Consider the following 20237-nt stretch of genomic DNA (forward strand, 5'->3'; position numbering starts at 1 on the left):
CATGTTTGACTAATAAAAAAGTTTAGTGACCAAAATCGACACATTGCAATAGTTTAGTGACATTTCGCGCGATTTGCTCTTTATAACGAGGTAAATTCAAAAGAAAATTAAATAATTAACATGAGGATAAAATATAAAACAAAGGTCATCTTATGTAACTTTATTGTATAGTAGACACAACATAATTGGTTTTAAATTATTCTTTTAAACCTATTAGGTCCAATAATAGTCTTGAATCGGTGAAATTTAATTATATGCAGTACTGTTTATGGTTGCAATTTAAGTCCAATATATTGTGGGAAGGTTGGGTTGGGTGGTAAGGTAAAAGGAATATTAAATAGGAGGTCCTGAATTTGAAACCTCCCATTTGAAAAAATTTAAAAAATCCAACATGTTGCCATGCATAAAGAATGGAAGACTCAATAGTGCAAAAAAAAAAAAAAAAAGAGAGAGAATCAAATTAGTGATTGCATTTTAAGGAATTTTAATACTCAATATTAGCTTTAAAGAACTAGAAGGAAAAAACTAATAGGAAATCTTAATTTTAGGGTGTAATATTCATGTATCTATTAAAATCAAATTTACTTTGGTTTAAATTTTAAAAATTAAAATTGCTTCTATGCCAAATTTTGGGAACCAAAATCGTACATGTGTTTGGATAGAAAATTATTTACATAAATTTATTTACTTGTATCATAAATACATTTTTCAATTACTATTTTATCTTACATATATCACATAAAAAAAGTACAGTGTATTTTCCCTTCAAATTTATTCCGATCTCAATTTGAAACCTAGATATCGAGATCAATCCACTTTTCAAACAAAAAGGAAAAAAAATATTGAAACAACCACTCATAGCCCCACAACCATCCAAACTTGCCACGTTTTATTCCCTTCTCCTTCCAAAAACTAGTTGAAAACCTAGGTAGAAACTAAGGGCCTGTTTGGCACTTCAAGTTTTTACCAAGTTTGTATAATACTAGTTTTTTAATAACTTTTGCTACAGGAACCCCAAAAAACTTATCAAAATTTTTAACCTACACACTTAAAAAATACACAAAAAACTTTCCTTTCAACTTTTTTCTTCTTCTTTTTCCTCCCCCACCCAACCCACCACATCCTCCGCCGCCCGCCACCACCTCCACCACCACTTCCGGCGCCGGTCATTATTCCGGCCGCTAGTTCCGGCCTTCAACTTTTTTTTTCTCTCTATCTCAACCCATCTCCTCCTCTCCCCTCCCCCTTTGACCAATCTATGGTGCCTTTCTGAAAATTTTTTCCTTTTTCTTTCTCCCTCCCCCTCTCCTCTTAGCGTCTGCCTTCCCCGCCACCCTCCCCCTCCCATCCCCCTCCCCCTCCCATCCCCCTCCCCCTTTGACTGATCTGGTCGCGCGACCAGATCGCAAAGGAGGAGAGGGGAAGGGAAGAGGCAGCGGGGGAAGGGGAGAGGGGAAGGGAAGGGGCCAGACCAGCGGGGAAAGGGAGGGTGGCGGGGAAGGGGCGGAGAGGGGAAGGGAGGGGCGGCGGGGGAAGGAAGGGGAAGGGGAGGGGCGGCGGGGGAAGGGAAGGAGAGGGGCCAGACCAGGAGGGAGAGGGAGGGTGGCGGGGAAGGGGAGGAGAGGGGAAGGGGAGAGGCGGCGGGGGAAGGAAGGGGATGGGAAGAGGTGCGACCAGAACGCTTCGCGAAGGGGGAGAGGGAGGGTGGCTGGGAAGGGGAGGAGAGGGGAAGGGGAGGGGCAGCGGGGGAAGGAAAGGAAGGGGAGAGGGAGAGGGAGAAGGAGAAGAGGGATGGTGGGGAAGGAAGGTGGCTGCCATGGAAGAGAAAAAAAGCAAAAAAAAAAAAAAAAAAAAAAGCAGAAGGAAAGTTGCTGCCATGGAGAACTCGGGAGAGGGAACAGCGGAGGGAAGGGGGAAGGAGAAGAAAAAAGAAAGAGAGAAAAAAAAAGAAAAAAGAAAAAGAAGGAAAGAAAATGAAAAGGAAAAAAACTTTTTATCTTACAAAAATTTTTCTACAACTTCTACAGTGATCTACAGTAAAGTTTTATACAAACACCCAAAAAACTCACCTTCCAAACAGGCCCTAAATTTGACTAACATGAACTTGTAAGGAATGTAAATTTATATTTTTAAAAGTGAGAGACTAAACAAATTATTTAACAAAATATGAAGGACGTTTTAAACATCTTTCCCTTTTAAATTTCAATTTGAAATCTAGATATCGAGGTCAACCCACTTTTTAAACAAAAAGATAAAAAAAAAATTCAAATAAGCACTCATACATAACTATCCTAGACTGCCACGTTTTATTCCCTCCTCCTCCCACACGTCATTTTCTCCGCACGCCAAAAACTCACAAAGCCGGCCTCAACTCTTCTTGCCAGTCTTTGACCGTAACCGCCCCTAATTGTGTTTGAAACCTTTGTCCCCGTCAACTTTCTTTCCTTCCCCTTTTTCCTATGTACTTTCCTCCCAATTACTCCTCCAAAATTCTCCCAATTTTTTCCCCCTACTAATTAAACAATTATAGCAATAATAATTGATCTTTTTTCACCGAATCCGCGTTTCCCCTCACCTTAATCTTCGCCTCTAATCTCTGCATCTGATCACATCCTCATTGCATTTTTCCTCATTTAGCCAAAAATTAAATTCTTAATCATCAGCATTATCACTAATTGTAAGTTTAACCGCCCAATTTTTTGTCAATTTAATTTTTTCCCATTAATTTTGTCCATTTCCCGCAAAATCCGGGTTCTGGCATATTCCAATGAATTTCTCATCTTCATCTCTAGAAAGTATTTCTCAGAATTTTATTGATTTAGTTTTGTAAATTTTCTTTTTGCCTTTTCCCCCCTTCCTCTTCCGATTGTTCTATGCATCCATTTTGTTGCGTTTCTTCTACTATTCCAGACCCGATGACTCCGCCACCGGCGCTACCGTCGCCGCCGCCTCCTCCGGCGTCTTCTTCCTCGGATCATAATAATAATAATAATCATAATAATCATTATCGGATTAAACAGAGCAAGGTAAATAATAGTAATATTAACGGGGATAATAGGAATAATAATGATCAGACTACGAGTCGATATTTTTCTCCGCCGCGGCTGTCGAGGGCGTCGCAACCGCCGTCGAGGAGGGAGATTGCTCAATTGACTGCGGCAGCTGCGGCGGCGAGTGGGAGCACGAGCGGTGCAGCGAAGATAAATGATATTGTGGGAAATGGCATTTCGGGAATTTTGTACAAGTGGGTGAATTACGGGAAAGGATGGCGGCCGCGGTGGTTTGTTTTGCAAGATGGCGTGTTGTCGTATTACAAGATCCATGGGCCTGATAAGATTGTTGTGAGTCAAGAGAGCGAGAAAGGCGCTAGATTGATTGGGGAAGAGTCGTTTAAGAGGATCTCCAGGCGGAATGGATTATCATCGTCGGCATCATCTCAACAGAAGACTCGCAAGCCTGTTGGTGAAGTCCATCTCAAGGTTTGTGATCATGATTTTTGATATTTGCTATCGATATTGATTTAATTTTGATGGGATAATTAAAAGAAAATTGTTCTTTTTTTGAGAAGTTAATAATAGTTTTTGAATCTAGTTTACTTTTAAATGTAGAATTTTGTGTAAATTGGGCTCTCTCAGCTTGATATTGCTATTGATATCTGTTGAATAATGAGATAATGAAAATAAAATGATTTCTTGGAGGATTTAATGGGGATAAGTAAAAGTTCTGCTCTCTCATTCTTTTAAATTTGTATTTTTTTGGACCTATGAATGGGGATATTCCCGAAACTCACAAAGAAAAAAGGAAGGGTTCAGGAAGAATAGACTGGACTCTCTGTGGAAAATATGCAGAGTAATAAAGAATGAGGATCAAAGCTTTTGTCTTGTGTGTTTATTACAAATGAGAACTATGCTGAACTTTGTATCAGATTAACTTTTTCTGTAAGGGTTTATTTTTTGGTTTTAAATTGAATATGACTTAGGGTCGGTTCATGTTGAAGTAGCTGCTATTTGATATTTTTTTAGGGCTTGTAGTGGTGATATCTAGATTTGGCCATATTGGTCTCAATTAAATATGAAAGGTTTTCTCTAGGTTTCCTCTATTCGAGAGAGCAGATCAGATGATAGAAGATTTTCTATTTTTACTGGAACAAAGAGGCTGCATTTGAGAGCTGAAACTAGAGAAGATCGAATGGCATGGATGGAAGCATTGCAAGCTGTGAAGGACATGTTCCCTAGAATGTCCAACAGTGAATTAATGGCTTCTATCGACAATGTGGCTGTTTCAACAGAAAAGTTGAGGCAAAGATTATTGGAAGCAGGCGTAAGCAAGGATACTATTGAGGAAAGTGAACAAATTATGAAAGACGAGTTTGCTTCTCTGCAGAATCAATTGATGCTTCTGAAGCAGAAGCACTGGCTCCTCATTGATACGCTGCGGCAGTTAGAGGTACAAGTTATGATTACTAGAAAATGTCTTCCTAATGAATTTCAGAGTCCAGCTTCAGTTTCTTCTTTGCAGGATTTTAGAGGCCAAAGTGCCTTCTTATCCACCCAAACCGCTCGATGATCTCTCTTTTCTTTCCTAACTTTATTTCCCCCTTTTTAAGCTTTGTAGTATAGTTTCCCAGTTCTTTTGTATAGGCAGTTTTGATCCCGGATTTGTCCTGGCATTTTTGTATATGTTGACACAATCATTTGAAGTGATTGAAACGACTGAAATAAATTGCTCTTTTTTTTTGTTTGGAATTATATTGCCATCTGAATGATTTGCCTTTTCTGTAGTTTATATCCCATTATCTGTGCTTTGTCTGCCAGTTGCTATATGTCGTGTGGTTATTGAGTCTAAAGTTGATGTTATGCTACCTATTTAGCCTCTTTTATTTTCTTAAGCAAGAGGGTAATTTCATCAGCTCTGATTTACATTGCCAGAAGCCTTTAGGAAGATTCATATATAATGACTTTCTTCTTATTTGACGAGTCTTTGGGAACTAATTATCGCAAATCTCGGAACGCTGTTCCAGTTTATCCTACTGAGTTTGAGGGCTATCCCTGAAATTTTTTTCTTGTGGTGTAGGTTTAGCCTTCTGTTCTGTTTTGGCAGAGTTGCTGCAGTTGCTGCAATTGAATACTGGGATTGTTAGGTTGATCTGCAATAGTACCGTCCCTGGTAGAATGTTGAGAATCAACTGCTGCAGTTTTGAACAGTTGCATGCTGTCTTCATAATTTCTGGAGTAGAACATAATGTAGCATATGTTTTGCCAATACATTTTAGTGCTGATAAGTCAATAGTGCATCCTTAACTTCCTCAAGCAAATTATTATTTGCTCTGCTGTTCTACATACCTATTGGTGCAATTTTATATCTCAATGTGGCTTCAATATTTCACAAAATAGGTTTGACATTTTCTTGTGTGGACAAGTTTCTTTCATGGATAAAGATGTGAAATGTCATGTAAATAAAGTTCTCTAGTGATTTTCGGTAATGTTTATTTGAAGTTGTGTTTTCGCTTCTTCAACAGGATCTGCAATATTTATTGTGTGTATGCAAGTAACTCCTATAGTGTAGCTGGCATAGTTGGTAGCCCTTTTATCTATGAAGCTTGATATCCAGAACTTTTGTGGTGTATGTGCTTTGCATTTGGAAACTACTTTAATAGCAATCAAGTCATGCTGGAAAGCAATTCTTAAAAGAATTTTGATTAATAAGAAAGGTGAATTAATAACACAGGAATTGAAAAGGGTTAAAACGCGGGTAGAATAAAGAAAGTTTGTCTCATGAGGCTAGTTCTGAACAGCTCTTGGGCTAGTTCTGAAGAAAAGAGTACAGGGAGAGAATTGGAGAAGGGGAGTACTTTTTACTTTTCAGCAGTGGTATTTTATAAGTCTTAATTTATGTGACCTGCATGTTTTTAAGATAAAAATGCAAAAAAGTTAATTGAGAAGTAGATGCCTGGGTGCTATGATGCCACTTTCCATGTCTATGCATATTTTCACTTTATGCCAAAGAATCCTAGAGTTCCTTCTAACGTTTCTTTTTAAAAAGGGTTGGCAAGTGCTACATAGATGAGTTGCTGCCCAGAATTAGCGCGACTCGGTTATATTTCTCTACAAAGTGCCTGCAAAATAAAATTATTCAGGCAGCAGCCAACATGGGAAAAATCAGTTGTGTTAGAATTGAGTGATAAAAAAATTTTATCTTAAAAAAATTTTATCTGGATGAAGCTTTGTTTCTTTTATGTGCTTCTAATGTACGAGTGGCATCTCCAAGATGACATAAACTGTTTTATTTGCTACATTCTGGTGTGCAGTCTTTTTAATATCTGTCTTGGTTCTAACACATACTGAAATGACTTGTACTCTTATGTGCTTCCTGCCCCTTTGTTGCTAAAGTGATAGGGCACAGGTTACGACATGCTTTTGTGCAATTGCCAATTACCGGTTACTCTTTTCTTTTCTCTCATCTACACATTTGATTCGTCAATGCATGTCCACCCAATTTATTAGGACCGAGAATCTTGAATTAGGTTGCAACACAGATGATTCTAAGCAGTCTAAATTTTTCAGTCACTTCTAGCAATCTTGAAAGTAGATGATCTATTTGTGCTTGTAAAAAGATGGTAATACTGGTGTAATTGATTGGACAATGGTGATGGTGTTGCTGCAGTGCAATAACATGTCCTAGTGGTTATGGCTTCACGATGTTTGTGTGGACATTCTTTTTTCCTTGGTTCAATCTGCACATACAGAAGCACTGAAGTTGAAAATTGCTCATTACGCATGGTGCTTGTGGTGAAGTAACTGTGGCTCTGCAGGTTTGGGAATCTAGTATGGTGGTAGAAATATTAATCAAGCATGTGCAAGCAGCAGAATTCGTGACATTTTTTTAGCTTACTGACTTTCATTGTCAGCAGTTGGTCCAAGTGTGTCCACTTTTCATGGTTTTTCTGTAGCTTTTTACCTGGTGATGTGCCATTCTTCACTTTACGACTGATTCTGGAGTTGATTGTACATGTCTCTTTGGATTTAGTAATTTTGGACGCTTGCAAATCAGCCTCTTGAAGCACTAATTAGCAAAATTTCTGTTACTGCTGAAATTTTTTGAAACCTGCAGTCTTATCTTCTGACCTGGGTATTCTGATGGAGTTGGAAAGTTACATGTCTTTTGGATACCAGAAAGGAATTTCGCTGAAGGAGTTCTAGGCAACTAAACCCATGAAAATCTTCTTGTGTTAACTGAAGAATGTCAATAGATAGTCTTGTTTGAGTTCTCTTGACATAGTTGTTTTGACTTTAGGTCCAATTTGTCCACTGTGTCTGGGCAATAAAGTATAGCTTTTCACAAGTGATCTGGTATATCATTTCTATCTTTAGTGTTGTGTAGCTGGAAGGGCATCCAACTAAATTGGCAAATGCATCCTTGAGCTCTTGAAAGAGGCACTTAAATGAACTATAGGAGCCATAAGCTCAATAAGGTGAAGTGGTCACACATGGTAGAAGAAATGGATCTGACTGCAACTCTGCAATATAATGGATTCTTGGAATTGGTTATGAAATCGTATGCAATGACTTCATGTGTTGTACACCATAATGTGTTCTTGGAAATTTGTGCATATATTATGTGTGGTAACCTTTTTAAACAGCTGCAGTTTGGTGGCTTAATGGTATAAATAGCATGGTACTCACTTCGGCATCTGAAATAAAAGAAAAAGAAAAGTGCGTTTAGTCTAGTCTCTCATTAGGGCTTAAAGTATGTCCTGCATGGTAGGGCAATTTATGTATAAAAGTTGAACTATGAAAAATCCTTTGGTCTCAACAATTGATGAGAAGTTTTCTTTTCCTGGTTTGTCTTAGGTTTGTGTTCTTTAGAATTTCTCTTGGCTTTGTTACATGTAGGAGCCCTTTTTCCTAGTTGAAAGCAGTGTAGATGTACTACACATATGTTGGTAAGCTTCGTCAAGTCTCCATGTACTTGTCTCCTGTGGATGCCTTTTGAGACTGATGTTAAGGAACATGGATTTATCTTTAGTTGGAGTTTGGTTTTCATCTCTGGTTTAGTGAGGCTATAAATTGGGATTTATCTGAATATGGATTGTTTACTCCCTCGGTTGTTTTTAGTAACCTAGGTTCATGTGCTTGACTTGTGTATACTCAATATTCAGTTGTCCTAGTATGTCAATGTTTCCAACAATATGGAGCTTGTGCCTTTAGTTTCCTTATTGTATGAGATTGTCTGTTCTTGTCCTAAGATAGTGCCCCTGTTCTGGTTGTTTTAGACAGAAAAGGTTGATCTGGAAAACACAGTAGTCGATGAGAGTCAAAGACAATTGAAAGGGGCATTTAGCAGATCAAGGCAAGACAAATATAGTGGTAAGCATAATCACAGATTTATCTTTCATTGCATTGCTTCGCAGATCTTATATGATTTTGTAGTCAGGCACTTTTGTGGGTTCCCTTATTTTAATTTTTTCTTTCTTTACCAGCTCTCTTGGCTAAATTCTTAATACTCACAAAAGAAGATAAATAGTTATTATTAGTTTTGCCTGATTAATTAAGTGCTTTATTTCTCCTTTACATTGTCATAATTGAGTTTCTTTATAATAGACCATTTTACTAGGCAATAGTAATGTGGACTTGAGTTCCAGTAAGGAATTGCTTGCAATCATCCTTGTCTACTCTTCTAAAATAGTTGATAATACAAACATGAGAGTAAACACGATTGATACTGTAGCTAATCTTGGGCATGTTTGCTTCTGATCTTGCATTGTTGGACCAGTATGTGATACATGTTTATTATTGCAATAACTAATGGAAGAGTTGAATGCATGTGTCTGAATTAATTATATCTAAGTCAGGAACAAATTGTTTGGTAAAACACTCATGCTGTACATTTTGAACTTTCAGAAGAATACCTTTTTTGCATTTTAATTACACCAATATACAATGCAGACAAGTTTGTAAATTATCTGTCGAAACTAATTTCAATTTTCTTTTATTAATTTCAAGAGTAAATATTTTACCTGTGTATTACTTTCTAGATAAGTGTACCTTATTGCTGCTGTGTAGAGGAGGGCATATGCAGACTCTGGTTTTCACCACTTAAAATAGTTATCATGTGGCATTGTTCTATATAGATTCTTATGATTTAAGAACTTCATATAGAGTGTAACAAGTGATAATAAAATGATGAAAGAAATAGTAAATTAGGAGTTGGAGCTTCTATGTTAATTTTTTCGAGAAGTTGATCGATTTAAAATCACTATTATGAGATTGGATCTGGAGTGCAGCTGAGTTTTCTTGAAAATGTTTTCAGATGTAGGTACACAAAATATAAGGGAGAGTGAAATGAGAATAGAAACGTTTGTTATCAGCTCATGAACTTGTGCATTGGATGGGGTGGAATAGTGTTCTGTGAGTTGAAGTTGTGTTACCTAGAGTATCATGCTTTTGGTTGTGGAAATGCTAGACTGGATGAAACATAACAGTCAGTGTTTGATATAGTACAGTGATACATTAGCATCAAGTTGTGGAGTTGCTACTGTTGTCCTCTTGGATGTTCTAGATAAATAAGGGTTCTTAGATAGAGTGATACAAATTATTTTAAACATGGTGGACGATATTGGTGCATGGTGCATTTTCCTGGTTCTTGTTAGCTGAAGTCTTTTATATGAAGCATTTTATACTCTGATTGCCCCCTTATGGTTCATCGTCTTATATTGTAGTACTAATGTTTTTGATTTCTCCATCCCGCAGCCCTGTGGTGGAGGGGGGTGGGTGGGTCCTGTTTTCCCTCGATATAACTTCTGAAAGCCTTCTGTTTTGGAGAAAGGCATCTTGTACATATGGGAAAAGGCCCTTCGATGGATCTGTTGCCCGCTTCTGGTGTAGCTTAACATATAAGTAAAACATTGAATTGAAGAATTCTTTTTTTTTGGCTGCATATAATAATTTTAAGAGATATGTTGTCAAAAAGCTATTTTAAATAACTTATATGAAAGAGAAAAAGGTAATGTAACAAGATAGAAGTAAAGATTCTTAAACGGAAAGAGTTCTCAGGTGTCATTTGGGATTTGATTCAATACACATGCATAAATTAAGTTGAAGTTCCATTTGCTTACAAGCTACCAAGTGGAGTCCACTTAAGGTAGTGCATCCATTTTATTATACCCACTGTGATAATCCGAATGGCTTTGTAAATACTTCCAAGTTTATAATCCCAGACCTATAAATGACCATGAAGCTATCTTCCATTAACAAATGATTTTAAGGGTGTGCGGAAATCATTTTTCTTTATTTCTGTAGCTGCTGCTTCACAGCCTGTTTAAAAGTAGAAAGGAACCTTTCAAAAATTGCAAAGCTTTCATCTGGTGAGGCTGACATTAGCTTTATTACTAACTTCATACAGCTGCAGCATTTGTTTAGTTTTCATGTCCACGGAACTTTGTTCATTCTGTCTATCATTTGATGGCTTGCTGTCTTTTGCTTTTGAAGTTAAAATATTGCAGGACATGGTATTTGATTAATAAATCTACCAGTTCCAAGATATCTGATCTTTAATAGATTCAGATAGCACTTGAAGTGTTAGACCCCCGTGATAACAAAGAATGCTGCTGAGGCTACATAAAACAAACCGAATGCTTTTTTGGTGATGAGCAAGAAAAGGCATCCTCTTTAGTGCTCTACTAGTAGGATAGAAAAATTTTGACAAAGAAAAAAGATAGAAAAGGTTTGTTTACTTGTTTAGTAAATTCTCACATTTTGATACGAATAGGTTTGGGCACTATTCATCCTTCATTCGAATATAATGAGTGTTGGGTTGGGGTTTTCTGACTTCTTATCAAAAAGGGAGTTGGTTAAAGCAAGCTTGCTCCTTGGAGGAGCATAATCTTAGTCAATTAGAACTGGGTAGGATGCCTGCTACTGACTTACAAAGCATTTAAGCGAGAGGAATAGGTGGCGTTAGTTAGCTATCTGATCTCCTTTCCAGGATGGGGTAGATTGTTGGCAACTGTCGGATGTTGAGGTTGGTATGAAGTTGTGGCTAGCAGGTCTTTAAGATGGTCTCAAAATGAGTACCATTGCTGTTCACCATCTTTACACAGAACCAACTGTTCAGTGGACTGTCTGCTTTCTTCCGACTTGCTCGTACTGCTGAATCTCCGGATGGAGGTTCAATCAATGCCTGCCAGACTTGCTTGGTTTAATTGATCTCCTTTTCTCAATTAGATGGCATAGCTAGTACAACTCCTTCCCTAACCTGAATAGGAGAATGTGCTTTCAGTATACTTTCTCAGAACTTAGAATCTATTATCACATTTGAGTAGCCTGCTTTGTGAATTGATCTCTTGTTTAGCGAATCGGCAAAAGGACCTAGGTCTTTTTCTTTTATAGCTACTCTTCTTCCCATTGACCGCTACTATTAAGATAGAAGATGAAGCACTACCTGTAGTCCTTCAACATATGGGGGCTTCAATAGCTGCTGATTCTTAGCTGCTTCTTATCAGCCTCTCCCGGGGAAGTTGCAGGAATAGATTCATTAGGCCTTTTTTGGGGTTTTGATCTCCTCTCTGCCTGCAAATCTTTTTTCTTTCTGCCTTTAAGAGGCAGATTAATGACGACTTAATATATGCGAAGTATGCAGTGAGGGAGGTGTCTTTTTTTTTTTGGGGGGGGGGGGGGATGTTGGGAGGGGCAATGGGGAAGCAGAGTAGTCCAAGAATGAAACAAAAAAATTATTGTTCTAGGCTATTCCTTTCAATAGCTCCTTGTGATGCACCTTGAACCATAGCAATTAGGATCTCAAGATACAGCAACACGTATTATCCAAGGAATAAAAGACTCACATCACGCTGTGTTTTTGTCCATCATTTTGCTTTTAGTTTTCATAACATAGATCTTGGTTCGCACTTTATGGCATTTGTAGTATAAAACATAGTCAATTTCGCATAGGATTGTGCATGGAACTACTATCATGATTCTTTGGATCATATTTCCTGGAATCATCCTGATGTTCATTGCTATACCATCATTTGCTCTGTTATACTCAAAGGACGAGGTACTAGCAAATTCAGCGGTTACTTTTAGAGCTATTGGACATCAATGGTGTTCGAGTAATAGAATTCTCTAGAACAGAGATTTCTGAAATCACATACGAAGTAATAGAATTCAGGCTTTTCTTTTATAATAGGTTTTCTTTTTACTTAGGATCAACTTTACTAAATGATAGGATAATCTCCTTATGTGCTTAATCGAGCCCTGTTTTGACAGCTTTCTTTCTGTTACAGTATGCATAGTATGGTTAAGCGTCATTTTAGTGATTCTGAGCCAATCTTATATTTGACTATTATTTGTTCTTTTGCTTATAGACAGAAGATTTACCAATTGCATTAGCAAATGTGTTTTTTCTGTTACATGGATAATTTGTTTCTGTGTTCTTGTATGACTACCTCCTCGACACTCACTTTATCGCTGTCTCTCAACTTACACAGCATGAAGGCCATAGCCTTGTAGCCTACTTTGGCCTGTTGTATGTATAACTTCTTAAAAGCAGTGTCAAGATTGGAGGGTAATAGTTTATTCTTAGTGGGATTATTAACCATAAATTGCTAAAAGTATATGATGCTTTTTTTCCAGAGGCCAGTGCCAGTGAATCTGAAGATGATACTGAAAGAGTTGATGCTGCAGAAGAGGATACAGATGAAGAAGATAACACCTTCTTTGACACAAGGGACTTCTTGTCTTCAAGTTCCTTCAAGAGCAATGGATCTGATTTTCGCACATCATCTTTCTCATCTGGTGAAGATGAACTTTATGCTTTTGAATCTGATGATGGTGTCGATCCTGCTATTAAATCCGCTGGTGCTAACTTTCCCTACATAAAGCGTCGCAAAAAATTACCTGATCCTGTTGAAACCGAGAAAAGTGTGAGCTTATGGTCGATGATTAAAGACAACATTGGGAAGGACCTCACAAGAGTTTGTCTTCCTGTCTACTTCAATGAACCTCTGTCTTCTTTGCAAAAGTGCTTTGAGGATTTGGAGTATTCATATCTAATTGATCGTGCTTATGAATGGGGGAAAAGGGTATGCATAGTAAGAGGAAAATTAGTGCTTTCTGTTTGAAATTTCCTTCCCGTGCTCATGCTTGATAGTCAATACCTTCAGTTTCCATTGATCTCAGTCGATATGAGCTTGACTTGTTGGTTGAGTACATCATATTAATTTTTGGACTTTTTTTCTTCTGTATGATCTGTGTTTTTCAAGATATGCTTTGGCTTGCCTAAAGTTAACATATAATGGAGTATTTTGTAAATTGCAAATTGTCATCAAACTAGCTGATATGACAGCTCTAAGGTACTTCAGTTGAAGACTGTAATCATCTTAATTGTGAGGCATGTTAATGTGTTCACGTTGCTGGGGAGTGCATGTAGGAGTTTAGCAATCCCAAGTGCAAAATGAGATGGATATTTGAAGAACTTGGGAGATATTGGTTCCAAAATTTGATCATTTGTGGCCATATAGAATGATTTCCTAGTTTCCAACAACAGTATTAAGCATGGAAAAGGTCCTTGATTGGAATTTTTGTGGTAATGAACAGATCCTCTTGTGTGTTGCCTTATGAGGGTCATCTTGAAAGTCTGACTAGCTAGAGAAGATGTCGGTAACCATGGTTATGTACGTGTAACAATACTTTTTTGGATATTATTAATGCTGGACTATTTGATTGTGTAACTGAGGCCTTGGATCTGAATGGTTGTTTAGTTAATCGTCTAGCGTATTTCATTTATATTCAGCCTTTTATTGTTCTTAACCTTTGTTGTCATTTTTATGTGGTTCATGTTTAGGTTCTCTGTTGTATAATCTGTGTTTTACAAATTAAATACATAGCATCAAGACAGAGTTTGCAATAGGGCATAACAAGCATTCTCTTTATATTTTTCACGACATATTTGGAGATGCACTTACCATTGTTCTTCTAGTTTCTGACTTGTTACCAACATATGACATGATAGGGTAATAGCCTTATGAGGATTTTAAATGTAGCAGCATTTGCAGTATCTGGGTATGCGTGTACTGAAGGAAGAAGTTGCAAACCATTTAATCCACTATTAGGGGAGACTTATGAGGCTGATTATCCTGACAAAGGGCTCCGGTTTTTCTCAGAGAAGGTGAATTCTATTCTTTAATGCAATGTACAAATTTTTTTCCATTTTCAGTAATTTATCCTGTTTTCTTCTTTCTGGAAACTCCAGTTTTATTTTCTCTGACTCCCTCTGGTATACTTAAAGTAACACAAGGATATGCTCCAGTATCTTCTAGGGAGAAGGGCTTGATTAAAACGTATAGTGGTATTGAGAAAGCTCCCATGCTGTCTGTAGTAGCATTGCTTCCTGCTATAATTACCATTACAGCACCAACTACAAGGTATAAATGTGGAACTTTATGGTGTGGAATACTAAGTCATATCATGAAAAAAATGGAGGTGATTGCTGGAAAGTGAAGTACCATTCTTTTACAGGGTATGTGAAACCTAAAAGGACGATACATATCCCTAACCCCTGCTGGTTGTGTGCATCTTAGTGCTTACAAACAATCCATGGATTTGGCCACCATAAGCTTCATTTAAGATGAAGTATCACCAGGCTGTTGAAGTGCTCCTGCTAAAGGGGCATAGTCTGTTGTAGTACTTCATAATCTATAGTGCTTGCCAGCCCTAGCCAGAGATAGGATCATTATCCCCTTAGCCCACTGACTCATTTTGCATTGCAAGAAATGCCAGTAAAGTGGGACCTTGGGGCTCCACATAAGTGGAGGAAGTGAAGGTACAGAGAAAGTTCCACTATCCTAGTGGAAGACTGACCTTTTGAGCCCTGCCACAATGCAAGACCCACCCACCAATCTGGGAAGGAGGTCTTGTAATTGTGGGATGCACCTGTAGGACAAGGACAGCAAGGGTGCTTCCCTAGCCACATTGTGGAATGGTGATTGTTTGGGCTAGTGGGAGCTGGGGGTTCCCCAAGGGTTTGACCTGTTGGCCGGAGGCTGACCTAGGGCTTCTTGTGGACTAGGTGAAGCTGTGGGGCTCATCATATTGGCCAATTGTCACCCTAGGGTGTCCTCCATCTGAACAATAACCATGCCTATCTGTTATTCCATGGGGCCCACCAGCCCTGTACAGTATTTAGGGGCTCATGGAGAAGACTTTGTATTAAACTTTGAGGGAGATGTTGCTTTACTTGTAGTCATATAGCTCCTATGCTCTCACAGCTTTTGCTTAGGAATGCATATCGAAGGGGAAGTGTATTGCATGCTGAGAATGAGGGATCTCCTCAAGGATGTCAGAGCATAGGACATCCTTGATTAGCCTTTTTTACCAGAAAAAAAAAGACCACTAGATAGCCTAGCCCATGCCCTAAAGGACAAGGGAGCCCAAAAGGTGACCAGCTGGATGATTGAGCAGGTTTGTGGAGACCACTGAAAACCAAGCACGTTGTGTATGTGTGTATATATATTATGTATATATGCTTAAGTTCTTGTGGGCTCTATTGTTGGTTAGTCACAATCAGTGAGTTTCATTCATCATCTTATAGTATGTGCTGTTCATTCATCATCTTCCTCAGCTCTGCACTACAGCTCTCTTACTAATTCCTTGCTGGCTGGTATTGCTTGTACTCAGTACTTCAGATCCCTCTTTTGACTTTTAGTCTGCCAGATGCATTTATGGTCATTAAATTTTTTACTGCATTGTGTTTAGTCTTGTTCATTTTATAATTCAATAGTTTCAGTAATGGGGATCTTTTATATCATCCTTTAACTTGTCTTTCTGGTCAAACTGATTATGTGCAATTATACATGTATTGATATTAATGTCTGAATATATTTTAAGCATTCTAAGGAATTTATGAAATTCTTTCGAATTTCGGATTACCTTTCTTTGTACTGCTTAAGGGACTCTGGTAAAGTTTGTATTTATCAGAATATCCATATTCCAAACTTTGGGGATCATTGTTCATTTTCTCTATGATTGACTGTTATCTATATACTTAAAGCATGTGGTGTTTTAGCGGGATCCAGTGTGTGATGAGATGATTTTATCTTGTTCTCTTTAAGGTCTTACTTATGTTACATAAGGTTGCACTGACAGTGCATACCAAATGGGAATGTATTTGTTTGCTGCTTGGAAGTTTGTCTTGTGTACTACAATGCTACCTGATGTGTTTCATCGGATTGCACATTCATTGAATTCTTCTCTATTTTCCACTCTGCTAGCTTTTGGTAGTAGTTTGGGTAGAAATACTTAACTCTTTGCCTTCATTGTGATTTTTAAAAGTTTGCTAGTGTACTATCATCATGAGGTTGGGTTTCATTTGAATCAGGTCAGTCATCATCCTATGATTGTAGCTTGTCACTGCGAGGGTACTGGATGGAAGTTTTATGGTGATAGCAATTTGAAAAGCAAATTCTGGGGTCGCTCTATACAACTAGAACCTGTTGGTGTTTTAACTCTGGAATTTGATGATGGAGAAGTATTTCAATGGAGTAAGGTGCAATTCCTGGGTTATGACTAGTGATGATTTTACTTGTTTGTCATGTTTGATGTATATCTGGATCTCTCTGTGTAACAGGTAACAACATCCATTTACAATCTTATTTTGGGAAAATTATATTGTGATCACTATGGTACCATGCGAATTCAAGGAAACCGTGATTATTCATGTAAACTGAAATTCAAGGAGCAGTCTATCATAGACCGCAATCCTCATCAGGTTCACTCTCCCTCTGTTTCTCTCAAAACATAGGAAAGTCACACATTTTATCTAATTTTTGCATGTTCTTTTAACCAAAGAGCAAAATCGATTGATGAAAGAAATTCTTTCAAGTTATGATATCCTTTCATAATTTTGAGACTCTCTTTAAACTGTTAAAAAAAATAATAATGTGGGGAAAATGTATCATTTCCTCTTGTGGTGCATGCTGCCTTTGTCTTGTGGAAACAGGAATATGGTGGTTTTTAGTACTTTGTTCTGAGGTCTACTGGACCCTTCTCTAGGTGGGATTGATTTTTTTCTATCTGTAAAGAAGGATCATGCCTGTGTTTTTTGGCTTGCATGCTTTGTCATATGCCAATAGAAGACATGTCAACATGTTCTGTTGAAGAGATTCATGCGTCTACCTAGTCTTTGGCATTTGGAATGGGAATAATGTCTACTTCGCCTGCCGCTTGAAAATTACAAGTCATTTTGGAAGTATCTGATAGGAAGAAGGTTCATCATACATTGTGTCATACAGCTAGGAAAGTTGATAGAGAGAAAATGTGCATTTAGAATCTTTGTATGGCTTCTTTTGATGAGTATTTGACTTACACTTTTATAATGTTATGGCATTAATGATGCTTAGCCTTTTGCAGGTACAAGGAATAGTCCAGGATAGGAGTGGAAAGACAGTTGCAACCCTCTTTGGGAAGTGGGATGAGAGCATGCATTATGTGAATGGAGAGTGTTCTTCTAGAGGAAAAGGAGCTGAATCTCTGTCAGAAGCACATTTACTTTGGAAGCGGAGCAAACCTCCTAAGTTCCAAACAAGATATAATTTTACCCGTTTTGCCATGACATTGAACGAACTTACCCCGGGACTGAAGGTGTAGTTAAAGAGACACACTTCTATTCTTCATTTGGTTTGAGTGTTTATTATTCTATTGGAACGATGCTATTTTATACTGGGGAAAGTTTTCATGTAGTTACTGGATGCTTGTGGTGTATCTTCTTTTTGACTCTGAATAGCAAAATTTGTTATTGCCACTATGAATGATTTCTTGATCAGGTTCTGGTGCAGATTTTTTTGTTTAAACATGTGGATGGGTCATTATGATGTTTCAATTGTTTTTAAGTTTTTGGTTCTTAGTGGCTCTTTATCCATTCTGATTTCTTCTGTGTTACTATATTACTATCAATATCTCATTCCTGCCCCCACAAATTGATGTATCTGCATATTGGCATGAAAAAAGATGGTTTACTTTTGCATATTTGCTGAGGGCCATTGCATTTTTTTTGGCATGCAGTCAATCAACTTAATGTCATTTGCAGGAAAGGCTACCACCGACCGATTCAAGGTTGAGACCTGATCAAAGGTGCTTGGAAAATGGGCTGTACGAACAGGCGAATGCAGAAAAGCTGCGACTGGAGCAGCGACAAAGACAGGTAACTGTAATGGCTTTGCAACAAAAATAGATTTTATAATGATTTTGCGGCTGGAGCACTTAATTTTGCTTACAATTTGGAGACAGAAGGGCTAGTGGTTGGTGCATTTTTTACATTTTGACCCACCTGTAAGTATATTTTGAGAGCATATGTAGACTTTTGACACTCCACTTTGTAGAATTTTGACCTACCAGCAATTATTGGTACAATGCTGTTGGAATCAAGGAGGCGAATGGTTGGTGTACTTATTATTTGAATTTTGGCAAATTGGAATTTTTGGAATGCCAGTAGGTAGAAAGTTGAGAGCACAAAGCACGCAATTCTGCTGCGGGTCCCACTAGCTCTTTCTCTCCCCTCCTCCTATCTGTCTGCATGAATTTTCTTTACCATGCATTGTAGATTTCGGGTTCTCCTTCCCCTTTTTGAAAATTATTAGGGTATTTTTTTTATTGATAAACATAACTAGATAAATCAATATGGCCTGACAACAAAGTCAACCTAAATATGTGTGACTTACATTAAAATAGGTTGGGATTATTGTGGCATGGGATCTTTCATTGATTGTTAGAAAATTTGTCTATTGTGAAGTAGGATGTAGAAAATATATCCTTTAGTTTTGCAATTAGTTTTCAGAATTTCTCCCATGCACTCCAACAGATCTGTACACGCACACGACCTCATGTTTGAATTCTGTATGATTTCTGTAAAGATCTGCTGTTTTTGGATTCTGCATGATTCCCATGAAGGTCTGGTTTTGAATTCTCTGTGCTTGCATTGCCTTTTAAGTTAAGCTCTTTGGTACATTTTTCTAGAACTTTCAAAGATTAGTTTGCTGTTCCGATTTCTTTCTTGCTATTCGCATGACTGAAGTTACGAACATGGGGATCTTGCAACTATTTGTTTTTGGAGTATCAGAGCTTCTATGTTGCAACTATTTGCAACGTTTCAAGGAAAATTTGGATTATGTGCTTCTTATTGCTCTCCGGTGGATTGATATTTGTGTTTGGGAGATTAAATGAAAGTCATATATTACAAGATGTTGCTCAACTGAAATATAAGTTTGTGTAGCATATGACTTACTAATTGTCGTATATGTTCGAACTGCTTTCTAGTTAGAGGTTGTCCTGAATTAGGTATCTAAACGGGGCTATTTCTGATGTGCCAAGAACCGAGCTTCATTATAGTTGAAGATGTTGGCTTCAGGGGTTGTGTGTTGATGTGGTAATAATATACTTATCTATACTCAACAGGCCCGTAAAATGCAAGAGAGGGGTTGGAAACCACGGTGGTTTGCTTATGACAAAGGATGTGATACTTACCGCTACATTGGTGGGTATTGGGAAGCAAGGGAAGAGGCGAAGTGGGATTCATGCCGTGATATTTTTGGTCACATTGCGTCTGACCACATATTAGACTGAGGAAGTTTCAAAAATTTTCGATTCCTTTTTTCTTTCATCATTTACGACAGAAATATTGGTTTAGGCTGCCGGTGATTGTTGTCCGGGGCCAGGGACGTCATTGACAAACCATTTAGTGTAGATCAAGTGCTTCCTGAATAAAAGGTTCTTTCGACTTGTCTCTACTTTAGCATTTATTCCTTTTCTAACTTTTCCTTCATATCCTGGCGACTCAGCATATGATTTTTTTTAAAAAAAAAAAAATTTTATTCCCCCATCTTTCGTGGTGTAAATATGAATGGCTTTGATTTTCTTGGTGAAACGATTCCACAAAGTTCTGCCATATGTACTTAGTACTTACACATGGAACAACAGTTTTGGAATTTGACATTTCTACAGCAACCCGAAAGTGGGGCACAAGTGATGGTGCCGGTAAATTTATCGCATACTCCTCTTAATGCGTGCAGGAGCATCAACCGTGGTGGTGCTAAACGTAACCGACTTGCTAACCTGCTTCTGAAAATCAGATTTTTTCGGGATGGGAAATTAATGGGAGACAAACTCCACGTCTATGCAAGGGTAGTTGTTGTTATTTTTTCCCCCCCTTCTTCTTCTGGATTTTACATGAATGATTCAGTCTTGCGTTAC

At 37.9% G+C, this 20237-nt stretch overlaps 1 protein-coding gene across 2 annotated transcripts; it reads left to right on the plus strand.

The window, feature by feature from the left end:
- Positions 1-2372: 2372 nt before the first annotated feature.
- LOC113714767 (oxysterol-binding protein-related protein 1C) lies at positions 2373-19774 on the plus strand. Of its 2 annotated transcripts, none has more exons than XM_027238827.2 (10): positions 2373-3479; positions 4090-4446; positions 8273-8366; positions 12630-13087; positions 14008-14163; positions 16372-16539; positions 16621-16761; positions 17403-17633; positions 18079-18192; positions 19443-19774. In XM_027238827.2, exons 1-10 carry the CDS (start codon positions 2874-2876, stop codon positions 19608-19610), a joined length of 2493 nt encoding a protein of 830 aa, XP_027094628.1. In that variant the 5' UTR covers positions 2373-2873; the 3' UTR covers positions 19611-19774. The 2 variants fall into 2 exon arrangements, with proteins under 2 accessions (XP_027094628.1, XP_027094629.1); XM_027238828.2 differs by having other exon boundaries at positions 2374-3479; positions 12630-13078.
- Positions 19775-20237: the final 463 nt, after the last annotated feature.

Source organism: Coffea arabica, chromosome 10c (genome assembly GCF_036785885.1).
Source record: "Coffea arabica cultivar ET-39 chromosome 10c, Coffea Arabica ET-39 HiFi, whole genome shotgun sequence".
NCBI lineage: Eukaryota > Viridiplantae > Streptophyta > Magnoliopsida > Gentianales > Rubiaceae > Coffea > Coffea arabica.